Source organism: Arvicola amphibius, chromosome 2, assembly GCF_903992535.2.
Source record: "Arvicola amphibius chromosome 2, mArvAmp1.2, whole genome shotgun sequence".
NCBI lineage: Eukaryota > Metazoa > Chordata > Mammalia > Rodentia > Cricetidae > Arvicola > Arvicola amphibius.
The window spans coordinates 10,842,580-10,862,875 of NC_052048.2; the positions used below are offsets into that span (position 1 = coordinate 10,842,580).

A 20,296-nucleotide genomic window follows, 5' to 3' on the forward strand; every position below is an offset into this window, starting at 1 on the left:
GATCAAATTTAAGTGTAAAAGAAATGTCAAGCCTTCAGTGTACACAGCATGAATTCATGGAGAATGCCACAAGGCTATTCACAGCTAAAAGCTCCAGTGTCAGGCTAGAATTAGAAATTGTCAGAAGGAAACAGTGTTTTTCCAATAGGTTTTGAGTCTGATGACACACACGGCATCAGCTTGGAAGTAAAATGCCAATATAAATATCTGTCCTCTGTTTCTAATAGGAAAAGCGATAAGATCTGGCAGGTGTTGGTTTTTTTTTTTTTTTTCTTCTTTAAATACGATTCTAGGAAAAATGATGAATGAGGATTCTTTAAGGTAATTGAGACCCTCTCCATACTGAATAATTCATGTTCTGTCAAGGGGTTTCGTCTGGTTACTGAATATCAGAACCCAGGAAGACTTGGTAAGCAAATGCAATCTCCTAATGCTATTCTGGAAGACGCTGAGCCTCAAAGCTGAAACAGTTTTCCCAAGGATATCTGTTAACATGGAAACCAGAACCCAAAACTCAGAGACCTAGAATGACATCACTGTACTTCTAGAAAGGCCTTTCAGTCTCTGGAATAGAAATTAGCATGTGCACATATAAAATCAAATGACTAGCTTTGATCTGCTATGATTACATTTTAAGTGGATCAATGTTGATACACAATAGTGTACAATTTGAATGAGAACAGTCTCCTGGAATTGGTCCCCAGATGATGACACTGTTTCGGGAGGTTATGCAACCTTTAAGAGGCAGAGCATTCTGGAAAAAAACACATCACTGGGGAAAGGCTTTAAGGGTTTATATCCTTACTCCACTTCCTCTCTCTCTCTCTCTCTCTCTCTCTCTCTCTCTCTCTCTCTCTCTCTCTCTCTCTCTCTCTCTCTCTCATTCACATGTGTGGATGAAGACATGATCAGTTAGTTTCCTGCTCCAGCCACCATGTCATGCTTCCCTAGCCATGATGGACTCTCTATCCCTCTGGTATCATAGCTAAAACAAACATTTTCTTCAGTAAGTTCCTTGGCCATGGCATTTTACTACAGCCATAGAAAAGTAACTAATACAACCCAAAGAGATAAGAAAATGGCATGGAGATACTGTCTAACAGATTATGGGCAGTGGTCATCAGTCTTCCTAATGGTGCAACCTTTTAACACAGTTCCTTGTGTTATGGTAACTCCCAACCATAAACATATTTTTTGTTGCTGTTTTATAACTATAATTTACCACTTTTATGAGTCATAATGTAAATATATGTGTTTTTTGATGGTTTTAGGTGACCCCTGTGAATGTAATTTAGCCCTAAAAGTGTCACAACCCCCAGGTTAAGAAAAGCTGGTCTTTGGGCTTAAATAGAAAGTTGGGCATTAACTAACTATATTATCACCATGCAAAAGGGATAGAATTTTAAACATTTTCACCACAAAATGATGTCAAATACATTAATTAGCTTAATTTAATCTTTCTATAATATAAAACCATGAAAAGGGTCACAGGGCACCTCATGAACATGGAGGGCTTTTATAGATTAGCTAAGAAATAAAATTTAAAGTACTTGAGAAGCAAGAATTTTTCGTACTGTGCTCAGTGGTGGTTCATCTAATTCTGCTGCGCTGCTTAAGGCCTGATTCCATTTACTGTTTCTCTAAAGCATTTCTGTGTAATGAAGCTATGACCCCTTTCCTGGTTCCCTCTGATCACTCGGCTCCCTTTCCTTTTTTGTCCCCGGCCTTCCTTTGTGCTGCTTTTACAAAGCTGCTCTATCCCCTATTTTCTAAACATCTGTTTGTTTGGTTTTTAAAATTCTCTTCTACGTCTGTGGCATCCATTACCATTTAAAGATCTTAAGGCTCCTGTTATTCTTTGAGGTTTATTTTTCTTTGCAAAGCTTCAGATCTCTGGGCTGAACTACATACCATAGCGGACGGTTCCTGGAGATCTCATGCTAAGGCTTTAGGTTGTAAACAAAACCCTTCAGTTTATGCTACTCTAATCTGCTATTTCTTCTGTGGCCTTGTCTTAGTCCACAATGGGGTTTTTAAGCACTGAGTCTGAGCTTGAATTCCTTATTATCTCTCCTCCCTCTGTGGCTTTCTTCTGGAACAACCTCCGCAGTCTATTCTGTGGCTAACTACTGCTGGTAAGACGAGGCCATGAAGAATTTTGCAAGGGGACTATTCCTAAACCTGACATCCAGCTAAAAGCCTTGCTGCCCTCTCCTTCTTAAAACAGATTTTTCACAGAGTTGCTAGAATTATTCTTTTTAACACAAGCCTGTCAACAAAATTCCAGGGACTGTTCTCATAAGACTAATTTCTTTACCTGAACCACAAAGCTTCACATAATCTTCCCCAGGCCAATGTTTTCAATTTTGTGTCCCATGTCAATTCTTTTATGTTATTCACTCCCCTCTGAATCCTAATTAATAGCCATGCACATGCTACTGTTCTTGAGGAAATCTTTTTTTTTCTGTTCTCAATAGTTTTTTGTTTTGCATTTTTAAATTTTTTTTATTTATGAAAAGTTCCCACCTCCTCCCATCCTCCCATTTCCTTCCCACTACCCCCACTCCTACTCCCCCTCGCTTTTCAGTCCTAAGAGAAGTCAGGGTGCCCTGCCCTGTGGGAAGTCCAAGCCTCCCACCCCATCCAGGTCTAGGAAGGTGTGCATCCAAACAGACTAGGCTCCCAAAAAGCCAGTACATGCAGTAGAATCAAAATCCAGTGTCATTATCATTGGCTTCTCAGTCCACCCTCATAGTCAGCCACATTCAGAGAGTCCGGTTTGATCACACGCTCGTTCAGTCCCAGTCCAGCTGGCCTTGGTGAGCTCCCATTAGATCAGTCCCACTGTCCCATGGGTGAACTCACCCCTCATGGTCCTGATTTCCTTGCTCATGTTCTCCCTCCTTCTGCTCTTTATCAGGGCCTTGGGAGCTCAGTTCAGTGCTCCAATGTGGGTCTCTGTCTCTATCTCCATTGCATACTTGGAGTCAGGACTTGGTTTCACTGTGAACATTTTCCTACTTTCTGTGGCATAATTTGCTCCCTTGCCTTCATGCCTATCTAGTGCTTACTACTGACTTTAATTAAAGTCTAACAGAACACATCCTGTGGTGGCCTCTGGTGCAAGCCTTTCCTTGCAGACTGTGTGTTTTTCCTAGCAACAGGAACACTTAGCTGATATTTCCCTCTTTGATTAAGTGAACAGTGCATATTTTTGCTCCACAAATGGAATAGCAGCACCACAACCCATTGCTTAATTAGGCATCTAAATAATGGAAAATTTAATTGTCTCACTATTGTGAATTCCATCCTTCCTACTTAAAATGCTAGTCAAGATTGACGTTAGTATAAATTTATCTGTACAATAAACAAGAGAGTGACTTGCTACAAGTATTTTAGAGAAGTCTCTCTCCAAGGGAATTGGTTTTGGAAGCTATGGTATGGTTTATTTAATACTGTTTTTCTTCCTGAAAAGCAAATTTTACATCATGTGAGGGGAGCAAGATTTGGTGCCCTGTCAGACTCTTACTTAAGCTTCTATTTCAGTTTTCTGAACTTCTTTTTTTTAAGAAAATATCATTCTTTTCATTAAAAATTACTCTTAATGGTTTCTGTAACTTATTTGCTATTATACACTGAATCCTTGTGTTTGTGCATGAAGGTTCATGAAAAGCACATCTAATTCACTCAGACTAACTAAATTCAACTAAGGTCTTTGCTGTTCTACCTTCTGCAATGGAAGGACCAGTGCCCAGCAGGTGCTCTACTGTCACTCACTGGTGGAAAAGTGAACACCCAGTGGCCCGTTCTAGGTGCATTAAGTGTCAGCATGTCTCTTGCTTAGAATAAACACAAATGAAATGGAGAGTCTTCAGGCAGGATGAAATAAACAGTAGTATTAAAAACCTTCCAAACTCAAGCCAGAGTGAGCCAGTTCTCAAGAGGTTAAACCACGACCACAACAGACTCTTCAATGAAGGGTAGAAAAGAAGCAGAACTCCGAAGAACCTGTTCTTTGATAACTCATGGAATAAGCACACACTGTTCTCAGAAAAGTCAGTTTTTGAATTTAGAGTTGCGGAAAGGCTCATATCTGGAAACAGCTTGTCCTCAAGTTTTTTAACAAGCAGTTCAGCTAGACCGAGAGTGGGAGTCACAGGATGCTCACAATGGAAACTCGCCAACCTTGCCCGTGACCTTATTTATCTGCTGCGTGATCAGGAGCTGGAAAGTCGGCAATCCGAGCAGGGTCCCCTAATGCAGCTTCAAGATCAGGTCTCCGCTTAATCTCGGACTATTAAGTCTGATGATTCCAGAGAGCAGGGCTGAGTGAAAGAAAATCATTTGGGTGTGATAATCTAGCCCTTGCTGTTTACAACTGGGGAAAAAGAAAGCCTAGAGTGTTTAAGAAGTATTCTGATTTGAATATAAAATTATCCCGAAGATTGCCTCAGTCCCAGGGGATCTAGAGTAGCAGGTGGCAGTGAGCACTATATGCATGTGTTAGCTAGGAACCAAAGCCAGGTCCTCTCTAAGGGCAGGACAGGTATTTTTTTTAGATTTGTTTTATTTATTTATCTATCTCTTATTTATGTATGTTTAATTTCTTCTTCTCTCTTATGTTACATCCCAACTTCAGTCTCCCACCCGCCCATCTTTTCCCCCACCTCCCCTTTCCCCAGATCCACCCTTCCTCCAACTCCCCTCAGAAAAGAGCAGGCCTCCTTGGGACATCAACCAAATATAGCATAACAAGCTCCAAAAAGATCAGGCAAGGTCGGATAGACAACCCAGAAGGATGAAATGGATACCAAAGCAGGCAAAAGACTCAGAGATAGCCCCTGCTCCCACTGTAAAGAGTCCACAAGGACACCAAGCTGCTCAACCATAACATATATGCAGAGGACTTATAGGTCAGATCCACACAGGCTCCTGGATCACTATGAGCCCACTTGGGTCCTAGTCAGTTGATTTTGTGGGCCGTGTTCTTGTGGTGTCCTTGATCCCTCTGTCTCCTCCAGTCCTTCCTCCCCCTCCTCCACAGGACTCCGCAAGCACTGCCTGCTTAATTTTTGGCAGCAGAGGCTTTTAACTAATGAAGCTCATGTGATTGAACACTTGGCTGTTAGATGCTGGTGCTCTCTCAGAGGTTGAAGAGCCTTGCCAGAAGAAGGGCATCACTGTGGGCAGGCTTTGAGTTTTTAAGCCGTCCCTACTTTCTGTTCTCTCCACCCTCGCCTCCTTATTTATTTGTTTGTTTGTTTGTTTTCGAGACAGTACTTCTCTGTAGCTTTGGAGCCTGTCCTGGAACTTGCTCTTGTGGACCAGGCTGGCCTTGAACTCACAGACATCTCCTGCCTCTGCCTCCTAAATGCTGGGATTAAAGGCATGAGCGATTAGCATTTGGTTCTCTCTCCATTTCTTAACTGCCAGGTCAGACTCAAGCTCCTCCACCGTGATTATTCTACTGTCCTGGATCTGTAAACCAAAATAATCCATTTCTCACCTAAACTGCTTTTTGTTGTGGGTATCGTGTTACAGACGCAGAGAGGTCGCTCACACACGCAGAGAGGTCGCTGTACAGCTGAGGTTCAGGTGGCAAGATCTGTCTGTGCCAGCACCTACACTTGATCCTTAGCCCCTCAATGTACTAGGTCATGGGATGGCAATCTCTACGAACTTCAGTTCTTAGAGATTATAAATTGATTAGAAAAATAATAATGTTTACTTCTTAGTTATTGCGGGCATTGAAGAAAATAATACTAAGTATTACTAATTTAAAAATTTGACCTATACAGTGAAAATTTGAGTCAAATAGATTTTCAAGGTCTGTTTAGGTAGAGAATACATATGATTAATTTTCACAGAATGGAGAACATAGACTCAATTCAGTGAATTCTCTCATTTTTTAAGTCAGTAACAAAATTACTGCACTTCCCCCTAAAATATCTCTAGAATAATATCTCACACACTTTTTGAAAAGCATTGACATTTAAAGTCATTAGAAAATTTGTAAAACTAACGTGATTCTTAATGAAGCCAGCCTGTTTGGAAGACACAGAAAGTTGTCCCAACACTCAAACTCTAAAATATTTCATAGATTCATAGTCTTTAACCTAATGTATTTTTGTTGAAATTATTTTTATGACAGAGTCTTTATATATAGTTAATGCTGACATGATACTCTTCAGGCTAAATTTTCACATATGGTAATTCCTCTACTTCAGTTTCCCATGTGATAGGATTAAGAGCATGTGCCAATGCACCCATTTTATTTTGTTAAAAAGATAAAACACACAGTGTTTTTCTTTTAAAGTTTTTTTAATCAATTTTTTGTTTGTGTGTGCGTGTGTGACTGTCCGTGTGTATAAGTGCACGTGTGACCATGTGCCAAGTGCTACCTCACACATACGGTGGCCAGAGGACAACTTTCAGGAGTCAGTTCTCTTCTACCACCTTTACATGGTTTCCAGATATCAAAATCAGATGAGCAAGTTTGGTAGCAAGGGTTTTACACATGAGTCACCCTGCTGGTCTAAAGAACTGTGTTTCTCAAATGTAATTTAAGTATCATTCAATTTACTTTACTTTGTATAGTAATAACTGCATTCAGAGAGAAGACAGACAGACAGACAGACAGACAGACAGACACACACACACACACACACACACACACACACACACACCTCTCTTTACAACAATTCCCTCTAATCTGCACTCACCCTATATTACCATCACTGGGCTTCACTCTTCTATATCTCTGCACATTTCATACAAATGGGAGCATGCAACACAAGGTTTTTGGTCGGTGGATTCTTTCACTTAGAATGCTGCTTTCAAAGTTTGCTCACATTGTCACATATATTAATATTATCCTTTTAATTATGATACTTCACAGAGCACATTTCATTTATTCATTGGTGGGCATTTGAGTTGCATGTACAATTTTGTGTATTTTGTGATCTGTGATGTTCTCAATAGCTATGCAGAAGTTTTAAGTGGGCATAATTTTTGCTAATGTAGGGTATAAAATTACCAGTGGAATTACTGGGTCATATTGTAACTCGGTGTTCACCATATAAAGAACTTCAAAGCCAGGGTCCCACTATGCTTACACCTGCTCCACATTCCCCCTCGACAACGAGACTCTGATTTCTTGCATCCTTATCAAGGCTTTATACTTTTTGATTATTTTCAGTCCTGGTGAGAGAAGCACCTCATGTGTGTTCCCTGGCTTCCTTTGCATGTTTTCCCAATAGTCAATGATACCAGATTAGTATCGTGTCATGCAGTTCGTGGATATTTCTATAGTTTTCTTGAGGAAGTGTTTGTCAAATCTGTTACTCAATTTAAAAGTAGGTTATTTATCTTTCTGTTGCTCCACTTTTAGTCTGTATGTATTCCGCATACAATTACCTTAATAGGTAGAGGATGCATCAATGTTTCCTTCCTCTCTGTCAGCTGTTGATGTCAGACTTTGAACCGATTTCTCATTCATTAGTCAATTTGGGAATGATGGGAGGATAATTAATTTTGCTGCTGTTTTAAGTCTTCAGCAAAAAAAAAAAACAAAACAAATAGGATTTCACCAAGCGATGATGCAGAGCTTTAGCTAATTTTATATTTTAGTGAGAAGTAGAGGTTAAGTCTATGGTGCAGGCATTTTCTTTCTGAGATAACACTCATTATGTATGCCAGGGTGGTACTGAATTGACAGCAGTTCTCCTGCCTCAGCTTCCCCAGCTCCTTTTCTTTAAGAGAAAGTGGATTCCTCACTTAAGAAAGTATAGCCATCAATTAAGCTTGTATGAAGATACAATTAAAGCTTAGAGTGTATGAAAGTTATATACATAACTTGCCAGTTTTCTGAAATTAATGTCTATAGCTACTGAATTTGTGAACAGAATAACTGTGTAATTAATTACATTGTCTTGTTTTTCCATTGTTCCTAACACATATCAACATACATTTTGTTAAGTCTTACCTGGAAGTCAAAAGACCAAGTGCTTCCAGTGGGTGAGAAAATGTCCACCTTCTCAAGATGGCATGCATTTCAGAAACTGTCCCTTCATCCCATCCAGGGGCACTACCCAAAACCAGAGGGAGGGAGGAATTTTCATTATCACAGTAGAAACGATAAAACCACAGGTATCTTCTCTTTTCCCCAGAAAGTCTGAAAAGACAGATTGGAAATTGTTTTTTTTATTTTTTGAACATTGTTGTAAATATAAATGCATAGTTCAAAACCTTGCTTTCTTATTTCTTAAGTTATGTTTTGATTTATATTGGAAAACTGATACTTTATCATGAAGGAGTTTGATAGTTTATTCTATCAGCTTATTTTCTGCCGGTGCATTCTTTGCAGAAAACAAAAGCAAAAAAAAAATCACCTTCATTTTAGAAAATTTACATTTTTTCTATTTCCTTATCATTGCTGCTTTAAATATACTTTATTGGGGAGGGGGGGGCAAAAACAATTCCTCCTCCAAGGCAGGCCATGTGTGTCTTGTAATTCAAGCTGAGAGGAACAGTCTTGTTTTCCTGTTCTTCCTCTACAATAATTCAGTGGAGAAGCAAGTGGGTTTGTGAAGGAAAGGTATAGTTTAATGATGAGATTCCATCTCCTCAGAAAGGTTCCACCAGAGTTTAAAGTTAGGCAAGTTTTACCAAAGTTAGCCCTTGACATAACTTCACAAAAATTTCAGTTTATCACTGGGTGACCAAGCTCACTAGAATCTGGAGTAAACATATAGATATTACTTTTCTAAATTGGTATGGGAAGTCCTTCTGTGTATGTATTGCTTTTATTGGTTAATGAATAAAGAAGCAGCTTTAGTCTGTGATAGGACAGAATAGAGCTAGGCAGGGAAAACTAAACTGAATGCTGGGAGAAAGAAGGTGCAGTCAAGGAGATGCCATGTAGCCACCAGAGGAGAAAGATGTGAGCTGCCAGTAGAAATCTGGCCAGTCAGCCACGAGCCTTGTGGTAAAATATAAAATAATAGAAATGGGTTAATTTAAGATGTAAGAGCTAGCCAATAAGAAGCTAGAGATAATAGGCTGATCAGTGACTTAAGTAATATAGTTTCTGTGTCATTATTTTGGGAGTCTGGGTGGCTGGGAAATGAACAAGCAGTCTCCACCAATACTACATGCTCCACCTGAAACAGAGACCTCAATCTAAGACACAGAGGCTGGTTTCTGGGTAGTTTATCATGATGCTCGCAGCCCAATGAAATCATTAATAGCACAGCCTTTAAGGGGACAAAATCTGTTGCATGACCATTTCTGTATCAATTTCTGATATTTGCCTTTCCCAAACAATAATCTGGCTTATATTAAACCATCCAAAACTTCCAGAAGAGTATGAGAAATATTAGATGATTGGAGAGGCAGAAGTATCCTTCACCTAAAAGATGAACATATTGACATATCCAAATGACTTTTATGACATGTCTAGATTCTTCTGTTTGTTACTGTTTTTCCCATCAATAATAAAAGACCCCAGGATGTGTCATTCTGTTTAACTTCCTTCTGCAATACTGAGCAGTGACATTCCCCCATGCTGTCTCTCAAGAAGCAGAATTTACATAAGAGAAAATACAGAGAATCAGTTCAATGAATTTTGATAAATGAATTTTCCAACTAGCAATACACTCCTGTCAAAGTACAAAACAATTTTTTCTATGTTGCCAGAGGCATGAACAGGGTTGATTTCTTTCACTTTGGATTAGTACAATCCTTTATTTTTGGCTACTTTTTCTCAAAAATGATTTTGAAATTATCAGTATTGTTGAGTGTGTCAATAGCCCATTCTTTATAATTAGTGGCTATTATTCTTTTGTATGAATACTCTACAATTTCCTTATGTAATCTTTTACTTGGTGGCCATCTGAGTTATTTCCTTTTTGAAGGACAATATAAATCAAAGCCCCATGAATATACACATGAAAGCTTTTTAGTGTTTGTATTTTCTTTCTCTGCAGATATTCTAGTGCCTGTGGTGGTTTGGCCCACTTGTGTACTTGTGGAAATAGGAGGGTGTTGACAGATGTTTCTGTCCCACCCAGTCCAGTAGCCATTCAGTCCCAAAGAAACACACAGAGGTTTACATTAATTATAAACAGGATGGCCTATTAGCTCAGTCTTCTTGTTAACTCTTATATCTTATATTAACCCATAATTCTTGTCTGTGTTAGCTATGTGGCATGGTACCTTTAATCAATGAGGCATTCTTATCTTGCTTCCTCTGCATCTGGGTGATGACTACAGACTGGACCTTGCCTCTTCCCAACATTCTCCTATTCTAGATTTCCTGCTTATACTTCCTGCCTGGCTGCTGACTAATCAGCATTTTATTAAACTAATATGCTGACTAATCATCATTTTATTAAACTAATACAAGTGATAAATCTTTACAGGGTACAAGACCATTGTCTCACATCACTTCCCCCCTATTATTCAAAACAAAACTTTCAATCTAATTTCCTTTATTTACCTTTCTTCCTGACCAATATCCATAACAACTTGTAACCAACACTATAAACAAAGAAAAATATCAATAATCCATTTTTTGGGAATGTGGGCATAGTTTTTTATGCTACTTCCTGCTGATTGAGGGTGCTGATAATCTTATGGATACCTAAAGAAAATTTAGGATTATGGTCAAGTCATGACTGGAATATTCTGTGAGGCTTGATCATCTCAGCCAGACGTCTTGAGGATTTTCTGGATATAGAACTCAGAGAAAACTCCAACAGAGGTCCTCTGAAATGTTGGATCATCTGGGCCATCCTCTCCTATCAGAGATTTGTCAGTGGGTCTTCCCTGATCAAACTTGATTTTTCTTAACCCAGAATGAATCCACAGCCTCTCATTTCCTGTGGAAACAAAAGCAAAACCCCTTCTCCAAAACAACATATATTTTGACTTAAATTTTGAAGACAAGGCATTTTCAAAATATATATGTTGGATTAATCCAGCAGTATTTTTAGTCAAGTGTCTTTCAGCAGCTGTTGTTCTTTTCTCAGCCATCAAATAATTCAAAGACAACACAATAACATATAGTATCCAGATTCTCTGTGCATTTACTACCTTTACCTGGCTTTATCTTAAACTCTATTTCTTTTATTTTTATTTTTAATTTTTGGCTTTTTGAGACTAGGTATCTCTGTGTATCTTTACCTGTCCTGTAACTCCCACTGTAGACCAGGCTGTCTTTGAACTCACAGAGATCCACCTGTTTCTGCCTCCCAAGTGTTAGCATTAAAGTTGTGTGCCACCACATCCAACTACTCTCTCTCTCTTTCTATTTTAAGGACTTTATCCTTTTTCTTTTCTTTCCCAAGCGTACAGATAATTTTTAACACACTCTAAACAATTTAGAGGGTTTTTTAAAAATCTGAATCTATCTTTACTGCATATTTCTCTTTTTCTGACCATATGAGTCTTTAATTTGCTAAGCATTATGGCTAGGATTAAAGCCATGGCTTTGACAGCTGGATCCACTCCATTCTTTGGCTTTCTGAGAGTCTAGCTTCATGGTGTAGGGACTGGTAGAAGCCATGTTTATTGTCACAACTCTATGGAGTTTCAAGTCCTTGTCACCACTAAGAAGCATGCTGCTGGCTATTTATAAACACCTTTTAAGTGCTTTGTTAGTCTCTTAAAGCTAAAGCTGATTCAGGAAGCCTCTCTTAAATGAGATGTGCTTGCCTCTAGCAAACAGAGCCCACCTGAGAGAATGTTACTACCAAGAAGCCATGCTTAACTCTGTCTGTTCTTTTTGTGGTTAGAATTCCTTCTGAAACTCTCTCAGGTTTTAAGTGGACTTAGTTGTCCACGTTGGTGCCAATTCTGTTGACAGAGGTTTCTGTCCTGCCTGGTCCTGCAGCCATTCAGTCCCAAAGAAATATACAGGGGTTTTTAAATTATAAACTAGTTGGACTAATAGCTCAGTCTTCTTGTTAACTCTTAACATTAACCCAAAATTCTTGTCTGTGTTAGCCACGTGGCTTGGTACCTTTTGTCAGTGAGACATTCTCATCTTGCTTCCTCTGTGTCTGGGTGACGACTGCAGACTGAGACTTTCCTCTCCCCAGTGTTTTCCTATTCTAGCTTTCCTGCTTATACCTCCTGCCTGGCTGCTGGCCAGTCAGTGTTTTATTAAACTGATACATGTGATAAGTCTTTACAAGGTACAAGACCATTGTCCCACAGCAGGAGGGTCCATTTCCAGAGGTGCCTGTAAAGTTTCACATTTCTTGTGGAGATTGTGAGAGTTTCAGCTTTACCATGTTCAAACCAATTGCTAACTGATTTTGCTTGTCTTTTTGGTGCTGTACTTTATACTTGCTGATATTGGTTCAAATTTTCCATTTACTTAAATTATAGATAATTTTTCTTAAGCTGTGTATTTTATCTTTCATGAGGCATCTGTTTGTCTTGTGACAACTTTTGGCTAGATTGTTTAGATTCCTTTGTGTTTTCACCTACACTGAAAACAACAGTTTTGTCATATAAATGTGTTGCACAAAAATTTCCAGAATGCTTTTTCATATTTATATCTGGATTAATATCTTTCAATAAATAGTTTTAAATTTTAACTCAACCTCTGTTTATTTCTATCTTTGCTTGTCTCTCTGTCTCTGTTTCTAGCTCTCTCTCTCTGAACATCTTTCTCTGTGTTTCCTCTCTGTCTATCCTAAGAGTCATTTCTTAGACTAAAAGTCTAAGAAAGCCTTTTAGTGCTAGATTTCACATTTAGAAGATCCATCTTAACTTAATTTCTACCTGTGGTTGAGGACAAGCATTGAAGTTTTATCTTATCCTTCTTCCCTGATGTAGGTATGTCTTCTATCTATCTGATGATTTCATTGGTTAATTAATAAAGAAACTGCTTGGCCTGATAGGTCAGAACATAGGTGGGTGGCGTAGACAGAACAGGATGCTGGGAGTGAGGCAGATGCCTCAGGCAGTTGCCATGATTCTTTGATCTGAGATAGTCGCCATGAAGCCAGCCACCAGGTCAGACATGCTGAATCTTTCCCGGTAAGACACCACTTGTGGTGCTACACAGATTATTAGAGATGGGTTAAGCAAGATGTGAGAATTAGATAAGAGACTGAAACTAATGGGCCAGGCACTGTTTAAATGAATACAGTTTGTATGTTGTTATTTCGGGTGTAAAGCTAGCCGAGTGGGAACTGGGCAGGACAAAAAGCAGGCCTGCTCGCCTCCTCACTACAGAACTTCCCCTGTCATTCTTGTCTCCAACTCCATAAGAGCAGGCATTTGCAGAAAATTATCTCTTCATTAATCGTCTTTGTATCTTTGTGATACACACATCGGTCTTATAACTGGTGTTCCAGGTCATTTATTCTACCCTGAATTCTTTTTGCTTTGCCTATTTTTAAGTCATTGTTGTCTTTTACATCAATTTCTAAATGTATATGTACTCAAAGGGTGGAAGTCTCTAACTTATTTTCACATTTCTTTCTCATATGTATATCTATGGATTAACCTTAAACATTGGATTTGTCACATTTGCCTATTTTTCCCTTAGAGTTGCTGTATTGAAATCATCTGTTTTTTAAATTCTCTAAAATTATTTAAATTAACTCTTACTCCACTATAATCTTTAGCTATGTTTTCATAATAATCAGTTATTATTTTAATAATTGATTACATGCTAGATAATACCCAAGATTATTTTCTAGTTAAGAGCCATTAGATACTAGGAATGCCACACTGCTCAGAGCATCTTCCTATTGCTTTCCTATTGAATGAACCAACAAGGTGTTCAGTAGGAGGTTTAATTTTAGGCAATCCAGTCTGAACCTTTTGAGATTTCTATTTATAATATATTAGGTCAGTTTTATGACAACACCTATCTATAGATAGTCTACAGTGGACTTATTCCTGGCATACATTTTTCTGGTTTATTTACCAAACTTCTGGTATGTGTTCATGATGAGAATTTCTCTTTTTTAGTTTTGCTCAACTTCTGAAGTCCACATTCATTTCACATCTCCTTGTAGGCCATGGAAAAATACCTGGTTATAAATAGTACCTAATTGCTCCAGTGCAGATGTCCAGCTCTCAGCCTGTCTACCTTCCTTCTGCCAACACTGTGTTCAGAAGTTTCTGGCTACCTTGTTATCATTAAGCTCTGATCCCCACCATTTTCTGTTAAAATAACCAGCCCGCACAGTATTTTTAAATCTTTTCATCTCTAAGCTTAAAGAAATCATGTCTGAAAACACAGTTGCTTCCTGTGCATTTTGCTTGTGTTAAAATTCTGCAAGTTCCCAGGAACCGTATGGTCCCAGGTACAATTCATGCTAAAGCAGACATATTCACTAATTTCAAAATGAACTTTTCTTATATATTTTAACCTTCAGCTTCCCACATACAGGGAATTACTTTATTGGTCGACATGAAGCTTTTATTTTCCTTTCTGTATTTACAAATATCAGAAGGAGCTTTACAGTGTATCTTGAGTCTGAATTTTCTGACTCTGATTACATGTGGTTAATTTGAAAGAAGGGATCATTAACTCACCAAGAATATGATAAAAAAAATTAAGTGATTCAGTCACTAAACTAAATGCTATTTGTAAATGCCACACACTGAAGGCTGTCATCCATATGTTTCTACAATCCAAACATGAATAATTATATTTAAGTGAAACAGAAGGAAATGTTGCTTCTTTAATGTATACAATTAACACAAACAAAATCTGAATCAGAAAGACAAGTAGAATTCAATTTGGGTAGTTAATAGCTGTTAAAATGTATGTCTTTAGCGATTTTTTATGTGCATGTCAGTGTGAGTTTATGGCATAAGTGAGCGTGCACATGCATCTGTGTGCATGCACACACATACTCCTGGAAACCAGAAGCAGAATTTGGAATTCCTGGAGCTAGAGGTTTTTTCAGCTGTGAGCACCCTGACACATACACAGGTGCCGTGTACTGAACTCAGAAAAAGAGAGAGATTATTCAGCCCTAGGTAGATCATCTTTATAAACCACTGCCACCACCTCAGGGACCATCAGAGAGAGGAACCTACAATAGTTTAAGAGTTAAGGATGTAGTATGACTCATTCCTTTTACAGAATGCAGCTACTGACATTTTCTCCTGCTCCAGTAAATGGTTCCACACTCAAGTATACATGGGCAGTGCTAATCAGACTCAATCAGTCATCTCTCTCTCTCTCTCTCTCTCTCTCTCTCTCTCTCTCTCTCACACACACACACACACACACACACACACACACACACACACACACACACACACATGAAGTTGGGAGGAGAACATCTTAGAGGGATTGGAGAGAGCTGGAAGAGGGAAATGTAGGTAGATATGATCCAGTCTCATTGTACATGCTTAAATTCTCAAAATAAACAAAGGTTATAATTAAAAAAATCATTAAAAGTAAAATTAAATACCAAGAACTTGGGGTTAATTTATAAGCACAAACTTCTGATATTTAAATGAATGTATCTAGCTATAATTTGCTAGGTGTGGCTTTTTTGTTTAAATATGTTTAAAATTTTGTAACATTGTCACCTTTTTCGTAATTAAAATCTCTTGTTACAACGACACATTGAGCAATGTTCTTAAGTGGCACACTTTTTAAATGTAATGTTTTTGTGTGTATGTGTGTAGTTTTTTTTTTTTGGAAAAAGTAGTAAAGAGAATTCATGTGGTGAAGGTGGAAATGACATGGAAAGAGATTGCCAGTATTTGTGTTTTAGAACCCTGAGACTCTTCCATCCTTTCTAATACAGTAGCTTTTTGGGGCAAATATTACATGAGGACACCTCAGGTTTTATGGGGTACACACTGTAGAGGAAAAACCGTGGCTAAGATTGGAAACATAGCAATAAGTAAAACACAGCAAAACCAGGGTTGATAATTCCTTGTTCTCCTAGTTCTTGCAAATGAGTTAGGAGAGAAGAAATAAACGCATGAATAAACCTGATGATGACAGACTAGTAAGTGTGGTTACAGAGAGGAAGATTTCATTGGGTGAGGGGGTCAAGGAAGGCCCCCTGTGACAGATGGCATTTCAGTGACAACTTTATTATGACTTAATCATGCAGAAAATTTAGAAAAGAATAATTCAGAAAACTAAAAGTTCAATCAGAGTCTCAGGGTTGGAGAGGGACCATCATAGGGGGAGCCTGTGAAGGAGGTTTGTGTCACAAGTTTGAATTGAATGAGCCCACGATTGTATGAACTGAAACTAGAGGGGAGGACTCAAGACAGACCATGTGCGTACTGAACGTTCACAGTTGGGCTCAACCACACTGATGCCTCCATCAAAAAATGACTCTGTTGTCTTCCCAGTGGTCAACTTAAATCTTGGTCTTCTCCATCAACTTGTCCTGAGTTCTTTGGCTTATCTGGTGACATATTCCCAAATTCTAACCAATGTCATGTATTTTGAACCGAGAATCTATATTTCTTCCCAATCTAGTCCCTACTTCCAGAGTCTACTGCTTCCACCTTGCAGAAATTCCAAGGTCTTTCCTAGAAAATCAAACTGACTCCTTTGCTTTGTGAGCTATTGTTTTTACTGATTTTTTTTAACACATTCTTAAACTTATATTTACAGGGATCACACAAAAATGTAATTCTTCTTTTTAAATTGATCTTTTTCTTGAAATAAAGTGTCCTTCACTATACATATTATCATACTGTGATCCCAGCAATTTATGTATATATATATACTGATAGATATATGTACATGTGTACAATTTCTTGAGTTAATGCCTAAGGTTTATTATTAATGAGCACAGCTGATGAGCTGTGACTCAGATATTACCAGGTAACAAGCATAAATGCCATTAATTATCTTGTAGTTCCTCCAAGTGATTTTGGCTTTATTTAGAGAATTGCTGGTTGACACCGTATAAAAATTTCTTATTAACTGATTTAGTGTTTATTAGAGATGATTTATTTCTATTCTTTTAAGTATCTGCCTTGATAATTAAATTCCAATTTTCCCTGCTTACTAAAACAGCTTCCCAGAACTTATTGGATGATGACTGAGCACTGTTTTTCTTTGAGATGTGATGCTGTTCACTAACAAGTCTCTGCCTTTAGTACTTTAGTACTTCATACCATTCCTTAATTTAAAGATAAAGTTGCTAAAACACATAAAAAGAAAAGTCTTTGTAGATGAGGCAAAATCATTTCTCAGTTTGTACACATTAACTGATCATCTAGCACCATGACTTCAGGAACTGAGTGGCCTGTATAGGACTGCAGGTGCACTCTCAGAAGACACAAGAGCTTCTAGTGTTCTTGATGAGAGCACAACAGAGAGAGTCATTCTCAGGCCTGGTTCACTCACAGCAAAGGAGTCTGCTTCTGGGACAGTCTGGCGATGTGTTTTAAACACTCTCTTGGTGGCTCTTCAACGTCAGTTCTGTTCTCCTCAGAATCAGGTTTCATGTATTCCCACCCAGCAGCTGGAAAATCAATCTGTAACGAAGAAGTGATTTTCTATGTACTAAACATGCATGCAAATACATTTATAATTTCATAGCATTTACTTGAGGTTTGTAGAAATGAAAGAAGTAGTAATTTCTATTTTGTGCTGAGTGTTTTAACATAATTTTTGAACAATTCATTAGAGCTTGTTATCTGTTATAAAGTAAAGAAATATGAAGACAACTGTACTTCCCTTTTCATGAACTTCTTATGAAAATAGTGATTCCAATTTTCCCATGTCCCTCTTTTAAGCCCAGTTTGCCATGTGCATTGTGTAACCAAACAATATTTTTTATTTGAGTCAGGATGTCCCATCTATTGACAGGATAAGCATCCTGTCACCCTTATATTCTGAGTTCCTATGTTTTTAGTTAAACCTTGCTTCAGCAATAATCTGATCATAGCAAACAAAGTCATAGTTCAAAACGACAATGACAGCAACAAAAATGACAACAGGATGTCTTTGCTCTATGGAGGTGAGCCAGACAGTTTGGGCTCCATATTTTTTATTAAGGTTAATAATTTTTTCCATTCTAAAGTTAAAATAGTTCACATAACATACTATGATCGGCTGAACTATGTTAGATAGGTATCATGGAGAAAATCTAGGAACATTCTAGTATGTGTGGGGTTCAGCTTGAAATACAGTTTATTCTATTTAGTTTTCTTATTATTTTACATTAAAAACTGGTTAGTTCATTCTATTAATCCATAATGTCTATTGTAATTATTATTTTGGAATAAGCTTTGTTATCACTTATTAATTATTGCTTTAACATGAAAAAATAAGACAATCTAAGGCAAAATGATATTAATATTACCAAGATGAATCTTGAAACATTGATTGTTGTGATTTAGATAAAAGCAAATGCAGTCTCTGTAGTTCACTCTACTTTCTATTTGGCCAGAGTTTTATGGGCACCAGAGATGAGTCTCCTGAATCCCAAGTGGTCATACCCATACTACATGTACATATGAGCCACATTATGTGAATACATGTGTGAGTGTGTGTATGTGTGTATGCACCTGTGCTTTTGTAAAAATTATAAGGAATAAGAGGTCATTAGTTTGGGGGCTACAATATGAGTTGGTAGAGGAGAAGAAGGGCTGAAAATTATGTCTATATAGTATCCATGCATGAAATTATCTAAATAATCAAAAAATAAGTAAAAATAATATAAGAAGTAGTAGCTAATGAACTAGCACAACTTTATGACAGCCTGAAGGAACTGGCAGGGAGACTGAAGACCTTAAGATGGTGGACGAGAACATGAATGTTAGCTCCCAGGAAGAGCCGCAGTAAACAATGAGGTGTAAGCACAATGCACCCTTCCCAGTAAGATGGATGAAATTAGAGCACACTAAGCTAAGGAAGTCAGCCACAGACAGACAATCATACTTTCTTTTGGAATGTGGTGTGTTGCTTGGTGGGTTGGGAGATAGAGACAGGCAGATCTCGGGGGAATACTTGTTAGTCAGCCTAGCCCAATTGGTGAGGTCCAGGGCAGTGAAAAACCATATCTCCAAAAGCCTGGTGAGTAGCTACTGCGAAACAATGCCCAAGGTTGACCTCTGGCCTTTACACTCATGTGCACGCATATGCTCCTGCACATATGCACACACCCTGATGGCGTTTCAAATGAATTCCAGGCAAGTGCAAGCAAGAAGACGAAGAGACCCAGGAAAAGACAAGCAGTAATCTGCCTGTTCGTTTCCACTCTGAATTCTTATCTCCATCTTATCTTATCTGTCTGCTGCTCCTGCTCCCTGCATCAGTCCTGGGATGTGTCAACAGTTATTTACCTGGAGAACGACTCTGTGTGACTCATCACGCTCCTGTCATACCTGGGTGGCTGCTCTGCGGCATTTATCATTCACATTGTAAAGATGACCAGAAAAGAAAACCTGACTAACTACAGTGGGCAGTCCTTGAATACACAGACGCGAAAAGAGGAGGTTAAAATCTTGTCTAATGGTTTGACATTCTCTGTTAGAGAGTAGAGACTATGGTCTGCATTCCCCCAACTGACAGTCTGATGTCTTTCTTTCTGACTCATACCTATTCCCTGACATAACTCTGGTTCTAGAACCTGCTTTTAATTTTCTTACCATCTCCTAATCTTGTGTGTGTGGATTTATGCATTTGAGGGTACATGTGTGTATGTGTGTGGAGGCTAGCAGACAAATTCATGTGCCATATTGTAGGCACTACCCAATGGTTATTTTGAGACTAGGTATGCCCCTAGTCTGAAGTCCACTAACTCAATTAGACAGACTGGTCAGGGAAGTCCCAAGGATTCACTTTCTCACTGCCCCAGCCCTTGAGATTGTAAGCTTATACCACTGAACCAGCCATTTTCCCTATGGGTTCTGGGTAGGGATGGCTGTTCTCATGCAAACACTTTACAGCAGAGTTAGCCCCTAAAATTCAACCTTGGATCAGTTTCCTGTTCTAGAATACAGCAGAAAGCCTGACATGGTGCTTTGGATTCTTAAATTAGGACTTTTAATAATATCAATACAGGTTCTTCAGTAACAAGCTATTCCCTTTATCAAAATGGGGGACCCTTTAAAACTAAAGTCTGGTGATTTCTGCTGGTTTAGCATGGGAATATGAGGTTTCTGGCAGATTTCCTTACTGGACTGAAGTGTCTCTTTGTGTCCTGTTGCAAGGCATGTGCCAGCCAGTCATCATCTAGACCTGACATGCTCAGGTCTATGCTGACTCACCTATTTCTTGCCATCAAGCTGGTGCTAAAATGTTGTTCAGGTGGCTATTGGAAAGATCTTT

General features: G+C 38.4%; 1 protein-coding gene across 25 annotated transcripts in view; it reads right to left on the bottom strand.

Moving 5' to 3' along the window:
- Positions 1–20,296, bottom strand: part of Pik3c2g (phosphatidylinositol-4-phosphate 3-kinase catalytic subunit type 2 gamma) — a 346,977-nt gene that overhangs the window by 212,645 nt on the left and 114,036 nt on the right. For 24 of the 25 annotated variants that reach the window (XR_005284220.1, XM_038318262.1, XM_038318255.1 and 21 more), the window contains 2 exons: positions 17,366–17,496; positions 7,985–8,173 (listed from right to left, as the gene is read on the bottom strand). Coding sequence is in view for 24 of the 25 variants with exons in the window: in XM_038318262.1 (XP_038174190.1) it covers positions 7,985–8,173; positions 17,366–17,496 (320 nt within the window). In the remaining variant the exon portion in view is untranslated. The remainder of the gene's footprint in view (positions 1–7,984; positions 8,174–17,365; positions 17,497–20,296) is intronic. The other variant, XM_038318253.1, reaches the window with a different exon arrangement.